This window comes from Pyrus communis, chromosome 16, assembly GCF_963583255.1.
Source record: "Pyrus communis chromosome 16, drPyrComm1.1, whole genome shotgun sequence".
Taxonomy (NCBI): Eukaryota; Viridiplantae; Streptophyta; class Magnoliopsida; order Rosales; family Rosaceae; genus Pyrus; species Pyrus communis.
This window is the reverse complement of record NC_084818.1, coordinates 8,752,240-8,768,327: the sequence shown is the minus strand read 5'-3', so window position 1 is coordinate 8,768,327 and position 16,088 is coordinate 8,752,240. Positions and strand designations below refer to the sequence as shown.

The 16,088-nt window shown below is 36.8% G+C and overlaps 2 protein-coding genes across 2 annotated transcripts; both read right to left on the bottom strand.

Annotated features, from left to right (window-relative positions):
* Positions 1-457: 457 nt before the first annotated feature.
* On the bottom strand, positions 458-4,300 carry LOC137720844 (uncharacterized calcium-binding protein At1g02270-like). The gene is made up of 11 exons (XM_068459951.1): positions 4,153-4,300; positions 3,823-4,017; positions 3,470-3,574; positions 3,169-3,274; positions 2,409-2,629; positions 2,221-2,297; positions 1,869-1,977; positions 1,623-1,748; positions 1,307-1,417; positions 1,124-1,231; positions 458-996 (listed from the first exon to the last, which is right to left on the bottom strand). Exons 1-11 carry the CDS (start codon positions 4,153-4,155, stop codon positions 769-771), a joined length of 1,389 nt encoding a protein of 462 aa, XP_068316052.1. The 5' UTR covers positions 4,156-4,300; the 3' UTR covers positions 458-768.
* An 8,619-nt stretch (positions 4,301-12,919) lies between these two features.
* LOC137720893 (uncharacterized) lies at positions 12,920-16,088 on the bottom strand. The gene is made up of 11 exons (XM_068460014.1): positions 15,736-16,088; positions 15,544-15,624; positions 15,314-15,409; positions 15,116-15,199; positions 14,926-14,995; positions 14,669-14,751; positions 14,289-14,368; positions 13,961-14,059; positions 13,742-13,850; positions 13,335-13,424; positions 12,920-13,198 (listed from the first exon to the last, which is right to left on the bottom strand). The coding sequence occupies exons 1-11, from the start codon at positions 15,955-15,957 to the stop codon at positions 13,160-13,162; spliced, it is 1,053 nt and encodes a 350-aa protein (XP_068316115.1). The 5' UTR covers positions 15,958-16,088; the 3' UTR covers positions 12,920-13,159.

The window sequence follows — 16,088 nt, the reverse complement described above, 5'->3', positions numbered from 1 at the left end:
ACACATCTTTTTTAATTTTTTACACACCTGATTAATTTCCGTCATTAATTCCCGTTTTGGTTTGTTCAACCCAAAAAATGCACGAGAAAAACTACGGATGTGCTGAACAGCCTGAACTCATACCTAATTACTAATTTAGTGTGTCTACTTTCCAAATTTTTTTTTTTTTCTCTGTACCGACAACAAACACAGAAGCAAACAACGGCCTGCATTTCTCTTTGACATGATTGTGGGCCCACCCGATAGGACTTGCAAAGCAACAAGACAAATCCATACAAGTCACAAACTAATCACAGATCATCAAGTAGGATCTTCAAGATCCATTTGTTTCTGGCCGAAAGCATTCCGCATTACAGCTGAGAGCTGCACACATGATTCCCCACTGCTTTCCCCAAAGAATAAAAAGAAAAACACTAAAGAGATTTTCTTTAAGCAAAATTTTTTATAAGTTCTTTATCATTTTATAGTTTAACAATAATTTCGGTCTCAGAATTATAATTATAAAACGTTATGCCAAAAATATGAGGCGACGGATAATCCTTTGAGAGTCTACTTCTCCTTAGCATTTCTCAGGTAAAAAATAATTTGGGCAGGGCTAGTGAGAAACAGTTAAAACAATGAAGAATATAAACCAGAAAAAACTATCAAACCTACACAAGTACCCCAGAAGGGACTTTTCCTCTGTTGGCTATACACATTTCCTACAGGTTATGCATATTCCTTTCTGCTCCACTTATGTTCGCCCACGCGTGCGTCGTTAAGTGCGGTTTACGACTGGCAACACCACATCCTTTCTGGTGAAAGTACAACCGATAGTCCAGCATGGTCAGAGAGAGTGTAATCATCGGGCCATATTCCCTTCTCCGCCTCACGGGGGTATAGAACTGCATTCTTCACATTGAATCCGAGGGCGCCCTGCGTGCCTCGTTTGGACTCCTCTCTACTAACGTTAAGGCTTTCCATTTCCTCTGACGCTGTCGAACTCCAGATTCTACTCTGCAGTGTCAACGGTTTTAGACACAAGATGTTAATGTTATAGATCTTTTGGGTAACTACTACTTGAGGACAATGATAATGCAAGTTCAAACTGAAAATAGATGAAATTTTATGGATGTAAAGGTACCTTAAATTCTTCGTAATCAAGGAAACCATTTGCGTCGGCATCTGCTTGGATCCAGAGATCCCTCGTCTCCTGGAAACCTAGTCCCGTAGGATGACCAATTAAGTTAACCTGCAAAAGACATACATGAGCAAGCCTGATCTTTCCATTTGAACTTTATATAGATTAGTAGCAAATAGAACCAACCTGATGTAGTCCTTCACAGAAAGCTGAGGTCGTAATAAAATCACCATGACTATCACCCTTTAGAAAGGTAAATGCATCATTTTCAGCCATCGAAGCTTTTCGGAGCTGGCACTGAAAACCCCAAAAGGAAAAATGAAGTTATTAGGATCGCATGTGGAAACTGTCTAGGGCGTGGGCGTGCATGCACTATAATGTAAATGATCAAATGCATTTTTTTGGAAGTTTTGAACAGAGCTTTTGTGCACAATATATCTGACGAACAGAGTCGCCTTCTGTGGCAAGATATTAGATAGAATATGGAAAACGAACTGCTTACCCGTAATATTCCAAAAACAGCTTCGCACCAACTAGCCTTTAGTGGTTTTCGTGACTTATTGGGATTACAAAGCCAAATGAAGTCAACACCGCAGATGTTTCCCCTATGATTACGGTGGCTAACCCACTGTAGGATATAAAATACAAATATTCCATTAATATTAAGCATGATGAGCATTGTATATATGGGCTCTGTAGCCGCAATGTAGGTCACTGATTTCAGAACTTAAATCCAGAAAACACCAACCTTGTGAGCATCCGCATCAGTATATTGATGAGCAGCATCATATGTTGATTCAAACCCCTGCGATCTAAGGAATTTGTACACATGGCCACGTTTACTTCCATTCCAGTCACTGCATTGAGAATAACATAAAAGAAAACAAACATAAGACCGACAATTCTACACAAAAGAATACAACCAGAGTTAGCCTACCATTTATTAAAATTCCGTTGTGAAGGCGGCCTTCAAAAGCAATTACCAATTAGGATAGCTGGCACCTTCAAAACGATGTACATTTTAAAGGTTTTCTTCAGAGTATTACAAATGAGATTTTGTCATCAAGCAGTAACTAAGAAAGACAAGACAGAAGACTCACCCACAGAGTACAATGGGCATCGGGTTTAGCTTGTTTTCATTCTGATATGACTCCACAAATTGCAAAATTTTGTAAACCTGTTATAAATTGCAAGATACAATGGATAGAGTGATTGCAATTGCAGCTTGTTCAAAATAAGTAGACCTTGATATGCCAATAGATGACAACTAGAACGAAACTTTGAATACCTCATGCAATCGCACTATAGAGAGACTGGAATCGTGAGGAAATAACAAGTGAGTATTCACAATTAGCATTTCTTGCTGAACGTTTCCTCTCTGGTTTTGTGAAAATGGGGAAGCTAACTGAACATGTAACAGCTGAGCAACACGATCTCCAAAATCATTAAAATGCAACTCTCGATAGTTTAGAACACTAAAGCAATCCCTCCGCACAGCAGTCAGCAAACCTGTATAGAGCAAATACAAAGTCAAGCCATAGAGTATGGCATAGTACTTAAAAAAGCTCATTTCAATCATGACAACACTCTCAAATCAAGAAACGAGTTGATATCAAACTGGAAGGCCATTCTACAAGTAAGACACAACTCGTTCAGAAAAGCTAGCTGATATATGAAGAACCAGTGGAAGAACTCTCCTATATCTTAGACTGCTGACGAAACAGAAGGGATGGTGGAAAATTGTACTGGGAAAAGATAACAAAGAAAAGGCCAATTCAACCGCAAAGTGTTGGGACAGAGGACTCTGATGCATGAAACATGAAACCATTTGTGCAGAATAATGCACATTTTTCTCAAAACATTCAAGTTGTTCAGCATCTGACTTATGTTGCAGTTGTGAACTTGGAATTAACATATAAATGTAAGTTAAAAAACTGCGAATTTTACCCATGGACCAAAGCAATAATGAGATTTAACTGAATTTGAATGATCCCAGATAAGTCTAATGCATTAAAATTGTTAAGGAATAGATCAAAGCTGCAATATACCGTCACCCCGGTTGTTAGTTCGGGCAAGCTTGAAGGTAGTATAGCCTGCATCACCAAGCCTGTCCAGGTACATATTCACAAATTCTTCATTTCCAACCCAGAACTCCTAATTTTGCAAAAAAGGGGTTAGTGTCAGCACATATAGCTGGAAAGGGCCACGACCCTTAAAACCTCAAACAAGCTCACTTTATTCTCATATGTAACAAGGGATATTTCGTTTGAGGTCCAAAAATATTTTCGATATTAGGATTAAGTCCAGACAGCAATTACACAAAAGAGCAAAAAGGTACTCAAATATAACCTGCAGACAAATAATGGCGGATGATTCATAGAGCAACCAATCCAAAATCCTCTGGTTCCTGGCCACCCAAAACTCCCTGTAGTCGCTCTCTCGAAGGCTTTGATTCTGCTTCACACACACCACAAAGAAATTGAGAACACAAAAACAAATAAACTAACCGACCATATTGTGATGAGGACATCTACAAACGAAATGGTTGTCAAACGGCTCTAAAAACAAAATAACTATCAAATAAAGTGATTATCAAACGGCTCTAAAAACAAAATATTATCAAATGAAGTGGGTTATCAAACCGCTCTAAAAACGAAATAATTATCAAACCACCGAAGAACACAAATGGGATATAATAGGACCTGTTGATCGAGTCGTTTATAGATTGGAGCCAAAATATTGAAAGTCGTGCACGAAACTAAGCAAGGCCCTGCCAAAGTCTCTGGCTTTGGCTCTGATATCGACGGAAACGAAGTGCAGCTGCCGCTATAGCTCCTTGAAAGGCTCTCACCTTCTCTGCGATTGACCTTTGCCACATTAGAACCTCCACCTAAACCCTGCAAATTCTCAAAATTCTCAAAATCTTCAGTACCCAATATCCAAAAACCGATTTCCCGAGTACCCATTTTCTCAGATACCAAATCCATGAAAGAAAAACAGAATGAATCTCGAGAGAGAGAAGAGAGAGATACCATGTTAAAATCCTTGCCACTGCAAAAGTTGCTAAATTTGGAGTAGATTTTAACCAAGAAGATGAAACGAGCGATGGGTTTGTTTCCAGTCTTCCAATAATTTCCGAAGTTTTTGAAATTGCGTAGATTGAAGATCAATATGACTGGATTTTTTGTGAACCGTGTTACTTATAGCAAAATGCTGGGGATGAAAAGTAAAGTTTGGAACTTGAATTTTGCCGCCGCGTTAAGGATAGAATCATAGGAGCGAATGGTATAGGAACCTTCTGTGGTGGGACGAAACCGAAGGTTCTGCTTCTATCTTAACCAAGAATACTGAGGCTATCTAGATGATGCGACATGTTATTAATTGTTTCATAGAAAATATTTCGATGGATTAGGCAAATCAAGCTGCGGTATTTTACCAGGGGCTGCATTTATCCACTCTTAGTATTGTAGGCAACATCGTTGACTTAGAAAAATAGGTAAAATTTGCAAACTTAATTAACTATAACAATGGAGCTAGTTTTTGCTTATTAACTATAACTTAATTGCCGACACTATTGAAGAGGATGCCCTTAGAGTACACAAACTCTTTCTCAATTTTGTCACTTTGAATAATCAATATGCTATTTGCCAATTTCAAGAGTATGTCCTACTCCTACTCCAACTAGGCATTAAATGGCACAGGTTCTGAGAATTTTGGATGCAAGTGTGATTGTGCTGTAGATATCGAAGTTTCGTTAAAGTAAATGTTCATCAATACAATAAATTTCGACATGTCAAAATTTATGTGGCATGCATCGTGCATCACAAATGGTACACATAACACGTGACTTATCAAAGCTGAACGAGTCATTAAGAGTAAGACGTGTCGACATTTGGTTGAAATTAATTAATGAATTATCTTTATTAATTCTTTGATTAATTTTAATTGAAATTAAACAAATTAATTGATTTAAAATGTGACTGATTATTTGATTATTTGATAAAATCAAATCACGAATGACGCTCAAAATCAAGTCTCTGTTCTTTCGTTAATTAATCAAGACCACAATCAATACCAAATCAAGATTCAAGTAACACTTGGAGAGGCTATAAGTACGAGGCTCTAAGACAAAGAAAGAGGAGAAATTCAACCCCACACCCAGCCGCTCAAACTCTCAAGCCCCAAACACTCTTAAATACTCAGAAGACTCAGAAAGCTTTCTGCACTGTACAACCCGGGAGATCGAATCAAATGATTAACACTTTGTAATAAGAGATTGTTACCCTAAATTACATTAATACAATACTTTATTTTGTACACGTGTTATTATTTAATTTGTTACAGAAATTTTGTGTTTCCATGTGTAATCCAAATTCAATAGCAATCGAACTTTAGGGAATGATTTTTGCACATTCATTTTGTGCACAACTGCTTGTTTATGTCCATTAACTCTTTAACAAGTGTGTTGAAATCACTCATCACTAACTAATTATATCATTTTAAAAATGGAGTTTTAACGAAAAGTCCACGGTGTTATTCACTTTAACGAAAAACCACATTTTTATACTAAAAAGTCAATCCTGGTACTATTCACTTTACCCTTTATTTTGTCCTTATCATTAAAACTCAAAGTTTTTCAAATATTTTTTATTATTTTTCCTTTTTAAAAACGCACGCCGAATTAAATTTAATTACTAATATATTATAAATTTCACTTGCACCAACAATCGGAATCGCCCAACGAATGTTGTGGCTTGAAATCCTAGCACTGCTCACATTTGACACACCAGTGGATCTACGTTAGACTTAGTCTATCAATTAGCCCCATCGTCCATCATTGCTATAAATCAAATTGTTAAATGTTTCTTTCGATGTTTTTAATGGACATGATCGTCATGAAAACAAAATGTTCAACAAAATATCACAATAAAATTAAGACAGAATAGTTAGGTAAAGTGGCGTCCAATTTTCATCTTACGCTAGAAATGAAAAGTTCTTAAATCCACCACTAATCTCACAATTTGATTTCAACTTTCGTTGAACCTTGGTGGGTAATATTAATATTGTCGCATGAGATGAACCCAAATATGGGGATAAAGAAACAAGAGAAATCATCATTAATTTGCCACGAAAATCTTGTACCGAAAGCTGAAAGATTGGGTAGTAGTTGCACCTAAAAGTTCGAACGCGCAAAAAGATGTCAAGATACCCTACGGTGTCCATTTGTCGGTTCCTCATCCTCTCTCTTTTCTTATCTAATTTTATTTTCTCTCTTTTTCTCGGGAGGGGACTTTTTGTTTAATATTTATTAAGGTTTGGTTAAACCACTTATGTTCTATATACGTCCCCGATCCATATGTCCCCCCATTGTGCATTAGACCATTTCTAACCTTGAAGTAAAATTTAAAAATTTTAGTTTAAAAAAATTTAGGTTTTAATTAGAAATAGTTTTTCTGCTCCAACTCTTATAACCTAAAATTTTAGTCTCAGATTATTAAAAAAAAAAAATTAGGCTAATTTTTTTTAAATTAACTTTTAAAAAATAATGTAGATTATCCTAAATTAATTTTATGAACATTTTAACCTAAAAAGATTTAAATTCTAATAAATATTGAAAAATCACTAAATCAACACATGAAACTCATGAAGCGCTATAGAAAAATCACTAAATCGGATCATTAATAGACCATGATTAATAGAAATGGTTTTGGAAGATGGTAGAAAGAAAGATCGAAAGAATTGTAGGAGAAAATTGAGTTTTCTGTTGATGTTTGAACAAATGCATAGGTATTTATAGAGTTTTTGGGTGAATTTTGAATTAAATTATTTTTTTTTAATTATTTTAGCCGTTGAATTTAAATTTGGGACATTAGATCCTTTTTTTACTATTAGATTTGATCACATTCGATTTCAACTGTTGGTTCAATAAATATATAAATATAAAACTAAAAAAAAAAAATTTGAAAGTGGACCGTTGGATCAACCAACGGCCCATTTAAATTGGACTGCACGATAAAAAATAAAGCCGTTAGGCTCATGTTTGCATGGTAACAAGTGGGTTAGGGTCATGATTGCATGGCAACAAGTGGGCAGTAAGCCCACATTGGTGTGTCGGGTAACCTTTGGAATCTCATTCCTGAATTTCACTATTGTAATTGACATATTATGTATTACCAGGACTTTATATTATCTTCTAGAATATATTTTAATTTTAGATTTTACTTAAACTAAATACGAAGTTTGAATTTTGGTCATTGATCGTTAAAAAATTCATAGACCTAACAAAGTCACACTAAGTATAATATTTTAGTACTCATCGCTAGGAACCGTGGGCACAAGTGGAACGAGATTTGGTTTTAGAACGAAGTTTTTACGGGACTTTAAAGTCAAGGGCATTTTGGTAAAATACCTCCATTTCTAGATAAATCTATTGGTTATTTGGGTTCACTGGGGTCCACGCCCCTCTTTTGTTCCGGGTCCTCTCTCCGCTCGAGGGGAAGGGGGAAGAAACCCTAAATCTCTTTTGCAGGAACTCTCTGGAACTCTCTCTGTTTCTACTCCCACATTATCTCATCAACTCCAAGTCTTAAGGAGGGAAAGGAATCCAAAATCTTAGAGCATGATCAGAGCAATGGAAATCCAAGGAGTTGTATGGGGTTGCAAAATGGTGATTCTTCAACCTCAAGCTGCTGGAATGGGGCCAATGGGTGGCCTGACCTTGCCATTTATACCCCAGTTTCAAGTTTTTAGTAAAAATATGAAAGATATGATTATGCTTTTAATGTTTTTTTCTTAATCATAAATTTGGTAATTATGATGAAAAGTGGATATGAATGATGACTCTAATCGACTTATCTGATAAGCTAAAAGCACCTTCCAAAAGTTTATAATTTCTAATGTTATAGAGGGTTTAAGAAAAATACCACAGAGCCATCATACCAATAGCATTCCAATATGTAATGGTGTCTATTTTCTCTCTTGTTGTGTGTTCTTTTGTTGTACATGGTAATATAGCCTCTAATAGTATTGATTTTGCAAATATTCCTGCTAGAAAGACTATACTGTGTAATCGGGCATGCAACAAGAGAAATAGAGACATAGATATATTCGGTTGCACTCAACATTTATATGGAAGGCTCTTTTATTAAGGGATGCATGACTTTCTTTTAACTGTCACTCTCATAATATTATGGTTGTATTTTTACATAAACATACCATGTGCTAGTTGTAATAATTGTGCTAAGAGTCTGTTGCATTCTTTGATCTGGTGTGTATGTTCTGTGATGGTGTGACATGTATGTATGGTTTCTGTATGCATGTATGGTTTTTTTTGGATTGTTGCTATTGGATTTAGACATTTTTGTTGGTAATGGCCTTGTTGCTTATGGATATAAATGTTGTAAGTAGATATGGTAATTTTTATATGCATTGAATATCTAATTAAGGTCTCATTGGTTTAACATTATCAAAACTTTTGCATATGTCTGAAGTTGAACGAATACTTATATGTACGTATAAAATCTGAAAGGAATGGAATTGTTTCCTTGTTTAGTAACCGTGTACATATATCTATGTATGTATATTCCAATGAACTTACTTATATCTCAAAAAATACGTACGTACCAATCGCCACAGCTTGTATATACAGGTACATCTATATTTGTAAATAGCATCTTCACTTATTGTCTAAAAGTGTTTTCATTCAAATGTTTCATTTATTTTGATCATGCTATTTCAAGTTAATCAAAATAATACTTGGATCTGATGCAAGTAATCTAATTAAGATTTAAGACTAGAGTCGAAAGTGATGCATTTAGTAACTACGTACACTTGTGAATAGGAGTTGATCAAGGTGGTTTCTTGTTTTAATAACTCGAAACAATGCTTTGGAACCTAGATATGGGAAATGCAGAAATTTATAGTGTATGCGCTCACTTTGTAAATCATAGGTGTTGAGGTAGAGGTAGGTTGTGAGTTGATCTAATTGCACCATGTAGCAATGGTACATGAATGGTCCTGCTTGGTATATCCACGATAGGGGACCATACGTATTTTAGGGGTGATCATGCTTGGTATATTCGTGATGGGTGATCACCTCCTGCATGCTTAGATTATGCCTATGGTTCTGCTTGGCATATCCATAATGGGGGACCATACGCATTCAAGGAGTGATCATGCTTGATCACTACCTAGAGCTATAGGATGCGGTCCTGTTTGGTATATCCACGATGGGGAGGTGTTAGGAGTGATCATGCTTAATATATTCGCAATGGGAGATCATTACCTACGTTATTAGACTATGCATATGGTTCTGCTTAGTTTATCTGCAGTGGGGGACCATACGCATTCTAAGAGTGATTATGCTTGGTATATCCGCGATGGGTGATCACTACCTAGAGTTAGGATGTGGTCTTACTTGGTATATCCGCGATGGAGACCATATGCATTTTAAGGGTGATTATGCTTGGTATATCCGCGATGGGTGATCACTGCCTGCTAACTTAGATTATGCCTATGGTTCTGCTTGGTATATCCGCAATGGGTGACATACGCATTCTAGGGGTGATCATGTTTGGTATATCTGTAATGGGTGATCACTACCTACCTAGGTTTATGAGGATTAGTTGTACTTGGTACATTTTGATAGGCTACCATATTTTAGTTGGATTATGTTGAGTGGTATGGAATCCCCACTCTTGTGCATTTCCATAAAGTTAGTCTTGAACCCTAGATTCAAGTGAATGAGAATTACTCATAGAAGACATTGTGTTTATAAATTAGATTTATCATGTTATTACTTGGAATCAAGATAGGGAATTATGTAGAATTCCTTGATTAAATTTCGTGAATTGATATGTGATCTTGTTGATTGATTAACGTAGTTAAATGTTAATATCGTGCATCTTTGATTCATGAAATTGATTAATTGGAGTGATTGTGGAATAATGTTGGATATGATTGTTATTATTATGATCAGATTAGTTGATCAATGTGGCTAAAGAATAATATTGTGCTTCGTTGGTTCTTTGATATGTTACATGTTATGGATTGCAGTATTATGTTGAAACATAGTGATTTATATGACAGATGAAATGGAAATCTTGAATGTCTTGTGGGTTTGTTATGTAGCCCTGAATCTAGTAATTTCATGCTTGTCAAGTTCTAATAATTGATTGAGAAATGCTATGCTTTTCTGTTTGAACATCCTATGATAAACATCGGAGTTTAATGAATGGTGAACTACGAATGTCTTGATCCCGTATGAGGGTACGTAGGCAGTCTAAAGAGGAGGTTAGATGCAGCCTGATGTTTACGAAAAATTATTACGCAATTGGACCTTGGGTGGTGTTTTGTCCATGTCTCGGAGGCGGAGCATGATAGATGTACGGGTACATGGTGACGTCACGTGTCGATCCTAGACGTGTGTCGGGTTCGGGGTGTGGTGGCGCGAGTGAGCGTCCTTGCCTAGCAGGTGAATTTCTCTTGTTGTTTCTCACTCTCACATGTGGGCTCCACTGCTAACCTTGGCCTAAATCTTGGTCGGAATCTAGCTTTTTTTTTTTTTTAGTTTTAAGACTTAACCCCATTTTAGAACAAGGGTTGGAATAAAATGGAGGAGCAATAGAAGGGAAAATTTAGAACTTACTTCAAGGGTTGGAGTCGGTCTTATATAACAAAGTCAAATTTCATGCACGACTTAATTAGTGGGTCATACGTAGAAGATTCACACATTAACAATCACGTAGAGTTAAGAGGACTCATTCACTTATCACGTGAGGCCAAGAAACTCACCATCACATGGCAGTACGAGTCTACTCTCTGACTCTAATACCAGGTCAAATTATCAAAGAGACGAGTCAAATACCCACTTTCAATAACATCAATATTGTCTCCAACTTGTTAGCTGACATGTGTAAAGTTTTATTGTAAAAAAATTCTCAATATTCGTTAGAGTGAAATTATCTAAATTTTTCTTTTTCTCTACCACCCCGATGTGGAATATTTTAACATATAGTACCACAAATCATGAGTCAATCTTTGTACAAGGGGCCTCCCTTTGCTTTGCAGACTATCGGTGCGTTTGGATTAAAAGAATAAACATAAAGTATGTACGAAACACAAAATATTTGAAGTGATATATGTTATTTCTCTTGTTTTAACTAACACAAAAATATATATAATTATTTACATGAAAAATGAAACTTGAAACTTAAGAATCACATAGTCCAAATTTAAAATTCGTCCTAAATATGTGTAGTATACAAAAATTCCAACTGATCATGGTCATCACCACAATCTGACCGCTACTTCCATTGACATGGCACCCGCAGCCAGATCCGGCTTTCAGCACCAAAATTTTGGGGGCCCCAAAAATATTTTTTATTGAATATAGTAAGATATAAAATAATATTATACGAAATAAAATACTAATCAAATAAAAAAACATATATATAAAAATCTAATGGACCCAAAAGTCATAAGGCTACCTGCCTAAAATTTGTACGGAATTATATAAAGAGAGTTTTAACGAAAAGCTCACGGTACTGTTTATTTTAATAAAAAATTATATTTTTACACTAAAAGGTCAATCATGGTATCATTCACTTTACCCTTTATTTTGTCCTTATCATTAAAACTTAAAGTTTTCAAACTATTTTCATTAGTTTTCCTTTATATAAAATTATAATTAAAAAACCTATGTTGGCAAAGATAATCAATTTAAAGGGGAGAACCCCACCGAGGCAAACAATTCATGTTAGAGACTCAGAGTCCACTTTTCTTCTCAGTTCTCTCATGCCAAAGTCTCATCGTTGTTTCTCACTTTTCTTCTTACACACCAGAGTCCCTAATGTCAGAATCCCAGATGTCATCGCCAGTGTCCCACTCTACTTCCATTCTCTCTTTGTCCCATTGTTATTTTTCCCACAAATTATTAAACCCTAATTTATAAATTCATGAAATTGAAGAGAAACTTCTAAATCATGAAGACAATTCAACTGATCAGAATGATGTAGACTTCGATTAAAGTAAGATATATACTAATTTAAGTATATTGACTTGGAATTTGAAGATTTGGGTATTTTTCATCTATAATGATTTTTTTTTTTAAGATGTCTTATAAGACGGGCCCCTTTTATGAATTTCGTATAAGGTCCCGGAAATCTTAGAGACGGTCCTGCCCACAACCACCACTACAACCGCTACCACCACCGTAACTTTTTACCACACATGACTACAACTCATTTACATGTATGTTGATACCTCCATCAAGACACCGGCCCGGCATTTCTCCTCCTCGTTCTGATATCTGCGCTGACCTTCGACAATGGAATCGAGTCAGACTTCAAGTACGTTTTTTGAGACACCAACAATCTTCGTATTTTGCATGCGATCGTGTACTTGGATTCACTCATCTTACCATACTATACCGGTATTGATGCTCTAGTGTCGTCAACCTTTTTCCGGTGAGCATGCATCTCGTTTGTGTTGTAAAGAAGTTTCGATTGTCGGAAGAACGTGATATCCTACCGGGGATGGTCGCTGACCACTTTTTCGGAGGATACCATGCCGGGTTGCAGGAGCGAGAACTGGAAAGTCCATATGGATTGAGTCGTTGCTCGAGTGTTCGAATTGGAACTTGATAATCGCAGATTGTGTCGATCTAACCACCAACTCCCCGCCGGAAAGATTGGAGTTGCGAGTTGCTGGTTTCGGAGGCATCTTCGTTCTGGTTTGCTTTCGTGTAAATAGAGAAGCAAAGTAGGACAGCAGTTGTTTGCAACGCAAGCAAAGTAGAAATGAGACAATGGTGGGAAGTAAACATATATTTTCAGGAACCGTGCACCAAGCATGAGAATCTTCTTTCCAAAATTTAATACAGAATTCACCATAAGTCATTGGAATTGAACAGCACAAAATTGATCTTGAAACTAAAACAATGGTCCGGGCCGATGTACTTCTTGCCGTGCAGTAGCGACTCTTAAACTGTAACGCTTGTGTTTCCAGCAATGATAAACTCGAGCAATATTCCAAAGTAAATCACAAGAAAAATCTCCTTCTGCTAGTGTCCATTTCCGGCTATAAAACAAATGGGTAGGAAGAAAAAATGCACCAAACAGTGAGTACGAGACATGAGGGGAAAATTTTATTAATAACAAAAAGAAATGACTCCAATATACGACATGAATTGATTGGTAAATGTCAAACTGAGTACCTTGTGAACCCACTCATATTCCCCGCCTTTAGTATCGAAGGTCCCATGCTGCAGACTAATTAGTTTAAGGGTGAAACGAGGGCCACACTCCTGTGAGTTTAAGATGGAAACAGTGTTATGATTAACTATAAATGCTCCCGACAAGATACGTATTCAATTGCTTCTAAGTATATAAAGATGGACCTTATGAAACCCCATCATTTTATCCTATTGGACTACATGGTATGGAGGCCATGTGTCACTAATTCTTTTTTATTTCCATTTTGTGAACCACACTGGTCACAGAGTAAAGGACCACAACAAAGCACGAAAAATACCTCAAGTAGTTTAGTAAGGCCTGAGCCAAACAAATCAAAATGTATAAAAAGAAATACAAAAGAAGAAAAGATGAACTGAGAGACACCAACCTGTAGGCGGGCAATCACTTTCCCTTTAGGTCCGCTTTCAGCATTCGCATCCTTGGTCTTTCTACCTTTGGACTCTATCTGTTTAGTCTCTTTATCTTCAAAGATATACCTGAAAACATGCGAGTGAAATGTATTCATTAGTAAACGGAAGCTTCATAAGAAAGAGAAAATAAGTAAAAGTTGTTAATATTGCAACTTATAAATGTCAAAGAAGCAGACCGATGATGCCGGAAGAATATAAAATCTCTCTGGTTGTGAAAAGTTACAACTCGCCGACCACGGAAGTTTGGTTCTTGTGGGAAAAGTGACTGTATTAATCTGAAAAAAGCAGGTCGATATAAAAACCATTAGAAAGCGAGAGGTTGATTCACATCAAACTTGCAGAGATATCAAAAGGCTATAAAGAAAACTGTACAGGCAGAAGAATACAAAACTAGATGCACTCATTTTAATTAAGACTATGTACGACGATGTGTGTTCAAATCTAAAAGTACAAAAATACATAGCATATAATTTTGGGAACATTTACACAAGATAAGAACACAACCTTCCAATACGATGACCAAGGCGTGTTGTAAAGTTGTTTAATACAAGCTCAGGCTCATGACTGGTTGGATTTCCATGATTCTGCAGGTATATCAAATAAACAATAAGAAAACAAAAGAAATATACATGTGTACACACGCACATGCGTGCATGCACACAACACACAGAGAACTCCTTCATAAACGCATTCTAATAGTGAGACTATAAACTGTAGGATTTGTTGTTGGAGTTTATATAAGTTTCTAAGTTTATATGTATCCTATTTTTAAACTCAACTTTCGAGAAAGAAGCAGCTAAAAACCCTTCAGTGTAGCATGTGTAAAGCAAAGTGGCTAGCATCAAAGGTTAATGTTGAGATATGAAAAAGAGAATGTGACCAACCTTGATATCCTTGCGTAAAACAAGCTTTGAGAGCTTGAAATGGGCAGTAGGTCCAGCAGGTAAGCCAATTATTAGGAGCGCATCTACAAAATTATTACAATAGCCGACGGTTAGACATATTAACAAAGGACACGAAGTGGAAGATAACACTCCAGAGACTTTTCTAACAATCTAAAATTTTTTTCATCAGAAACAAAGCTTGAGGGAGCACTAGTACAAGAATACTATAGAACCCTTCAGAAAGAGACAGAACCAACCTGGTTCCCTGCGATTCGTGTGAACAACAATTAGAGAAGTGAAATCTTTCTTATTTGCGTACTCTACAATCTGCAACCAAAGTCAGAAAACAATCAAAACATACACATATAAATTGTTCAAATTTAACGATCAATATATTGAAAAGAGGAGGGGGAAGAGTGGGGGAGGGGGGTTTCCAAAGGAAAGCACCTTTTTCAAGTCATATGTTCCTCTTTTATAGTAGGTTGCATTTGGGATCACAGAAAGTAGTTCCTTTATAAACTCAGGCCCCCTCTGCAGACCCGAAACACGAAAAATAGTAAACAAAATATAACCTAAACAAAGAATTCCCCAACCACATCAAATTCGGAATGCTGTAAAAAATCAGGGGAGTTGGAATGTACATACAGAAGAATTGAAACGGCAAGTGGTGATTAATATCTTTGGATTCGATTCGCGCTTTAAAATTGAACTGAATTCATCGGCATCATTTCCAGCAAACAGCTGCAATCCAACACACAACACAAAGCCGAAATTAACCAAACCATCATTCAATTTTCCACGCATAAAAAACAAATCTTTTGACATTTGCTACATTGTAAGCCAGTCAAGCACAATCAAAGGGTGCAAAAACGAACCTCTTCGTCGTCGGGCTTACAAACAGTCTCATCGACTTCCCTGGTGTTCTCAATTGTCTTCGGGATCTTCTTTGCCGGGGGCTACAGAGCGCAATTAACAACACTAATTAGCTAATCAAACCAAAGTTAAACATCAATTAACAATTAAAATAGCAATTTATCAGTTCATAAATTCACAATTGGCATAATTACCTCCTCGCCGAGCTCGAGAGCGCGCTTCTCAGCAGCGTCACGGGCCTTGGCCTTCTTGCGCTTCTCGAGCTTCTTCTGCTGCTTGAGCTTGGCGTGGACCGCCGACCTCTTCTCCTTGTTCTTTATCATCGACGGCAGAATATCCATCTTCCTCTCCGGCGGTGGTTCTTCTCCTCCTCCATCGCTTTCGCTTCGCTTCCTCCTGTTATTATCGCCTCCCATTTTCGCAATTGCTCAATCGAGATACCGCAGGACCGCAGGTAGCTGATAGCTGATCACCTTCTTCAATCTCGCGTTAGGGTTTTTGCTCGGCCACAGTAATAACCACTAGGGTTTATCTAGTTATTGCCTGC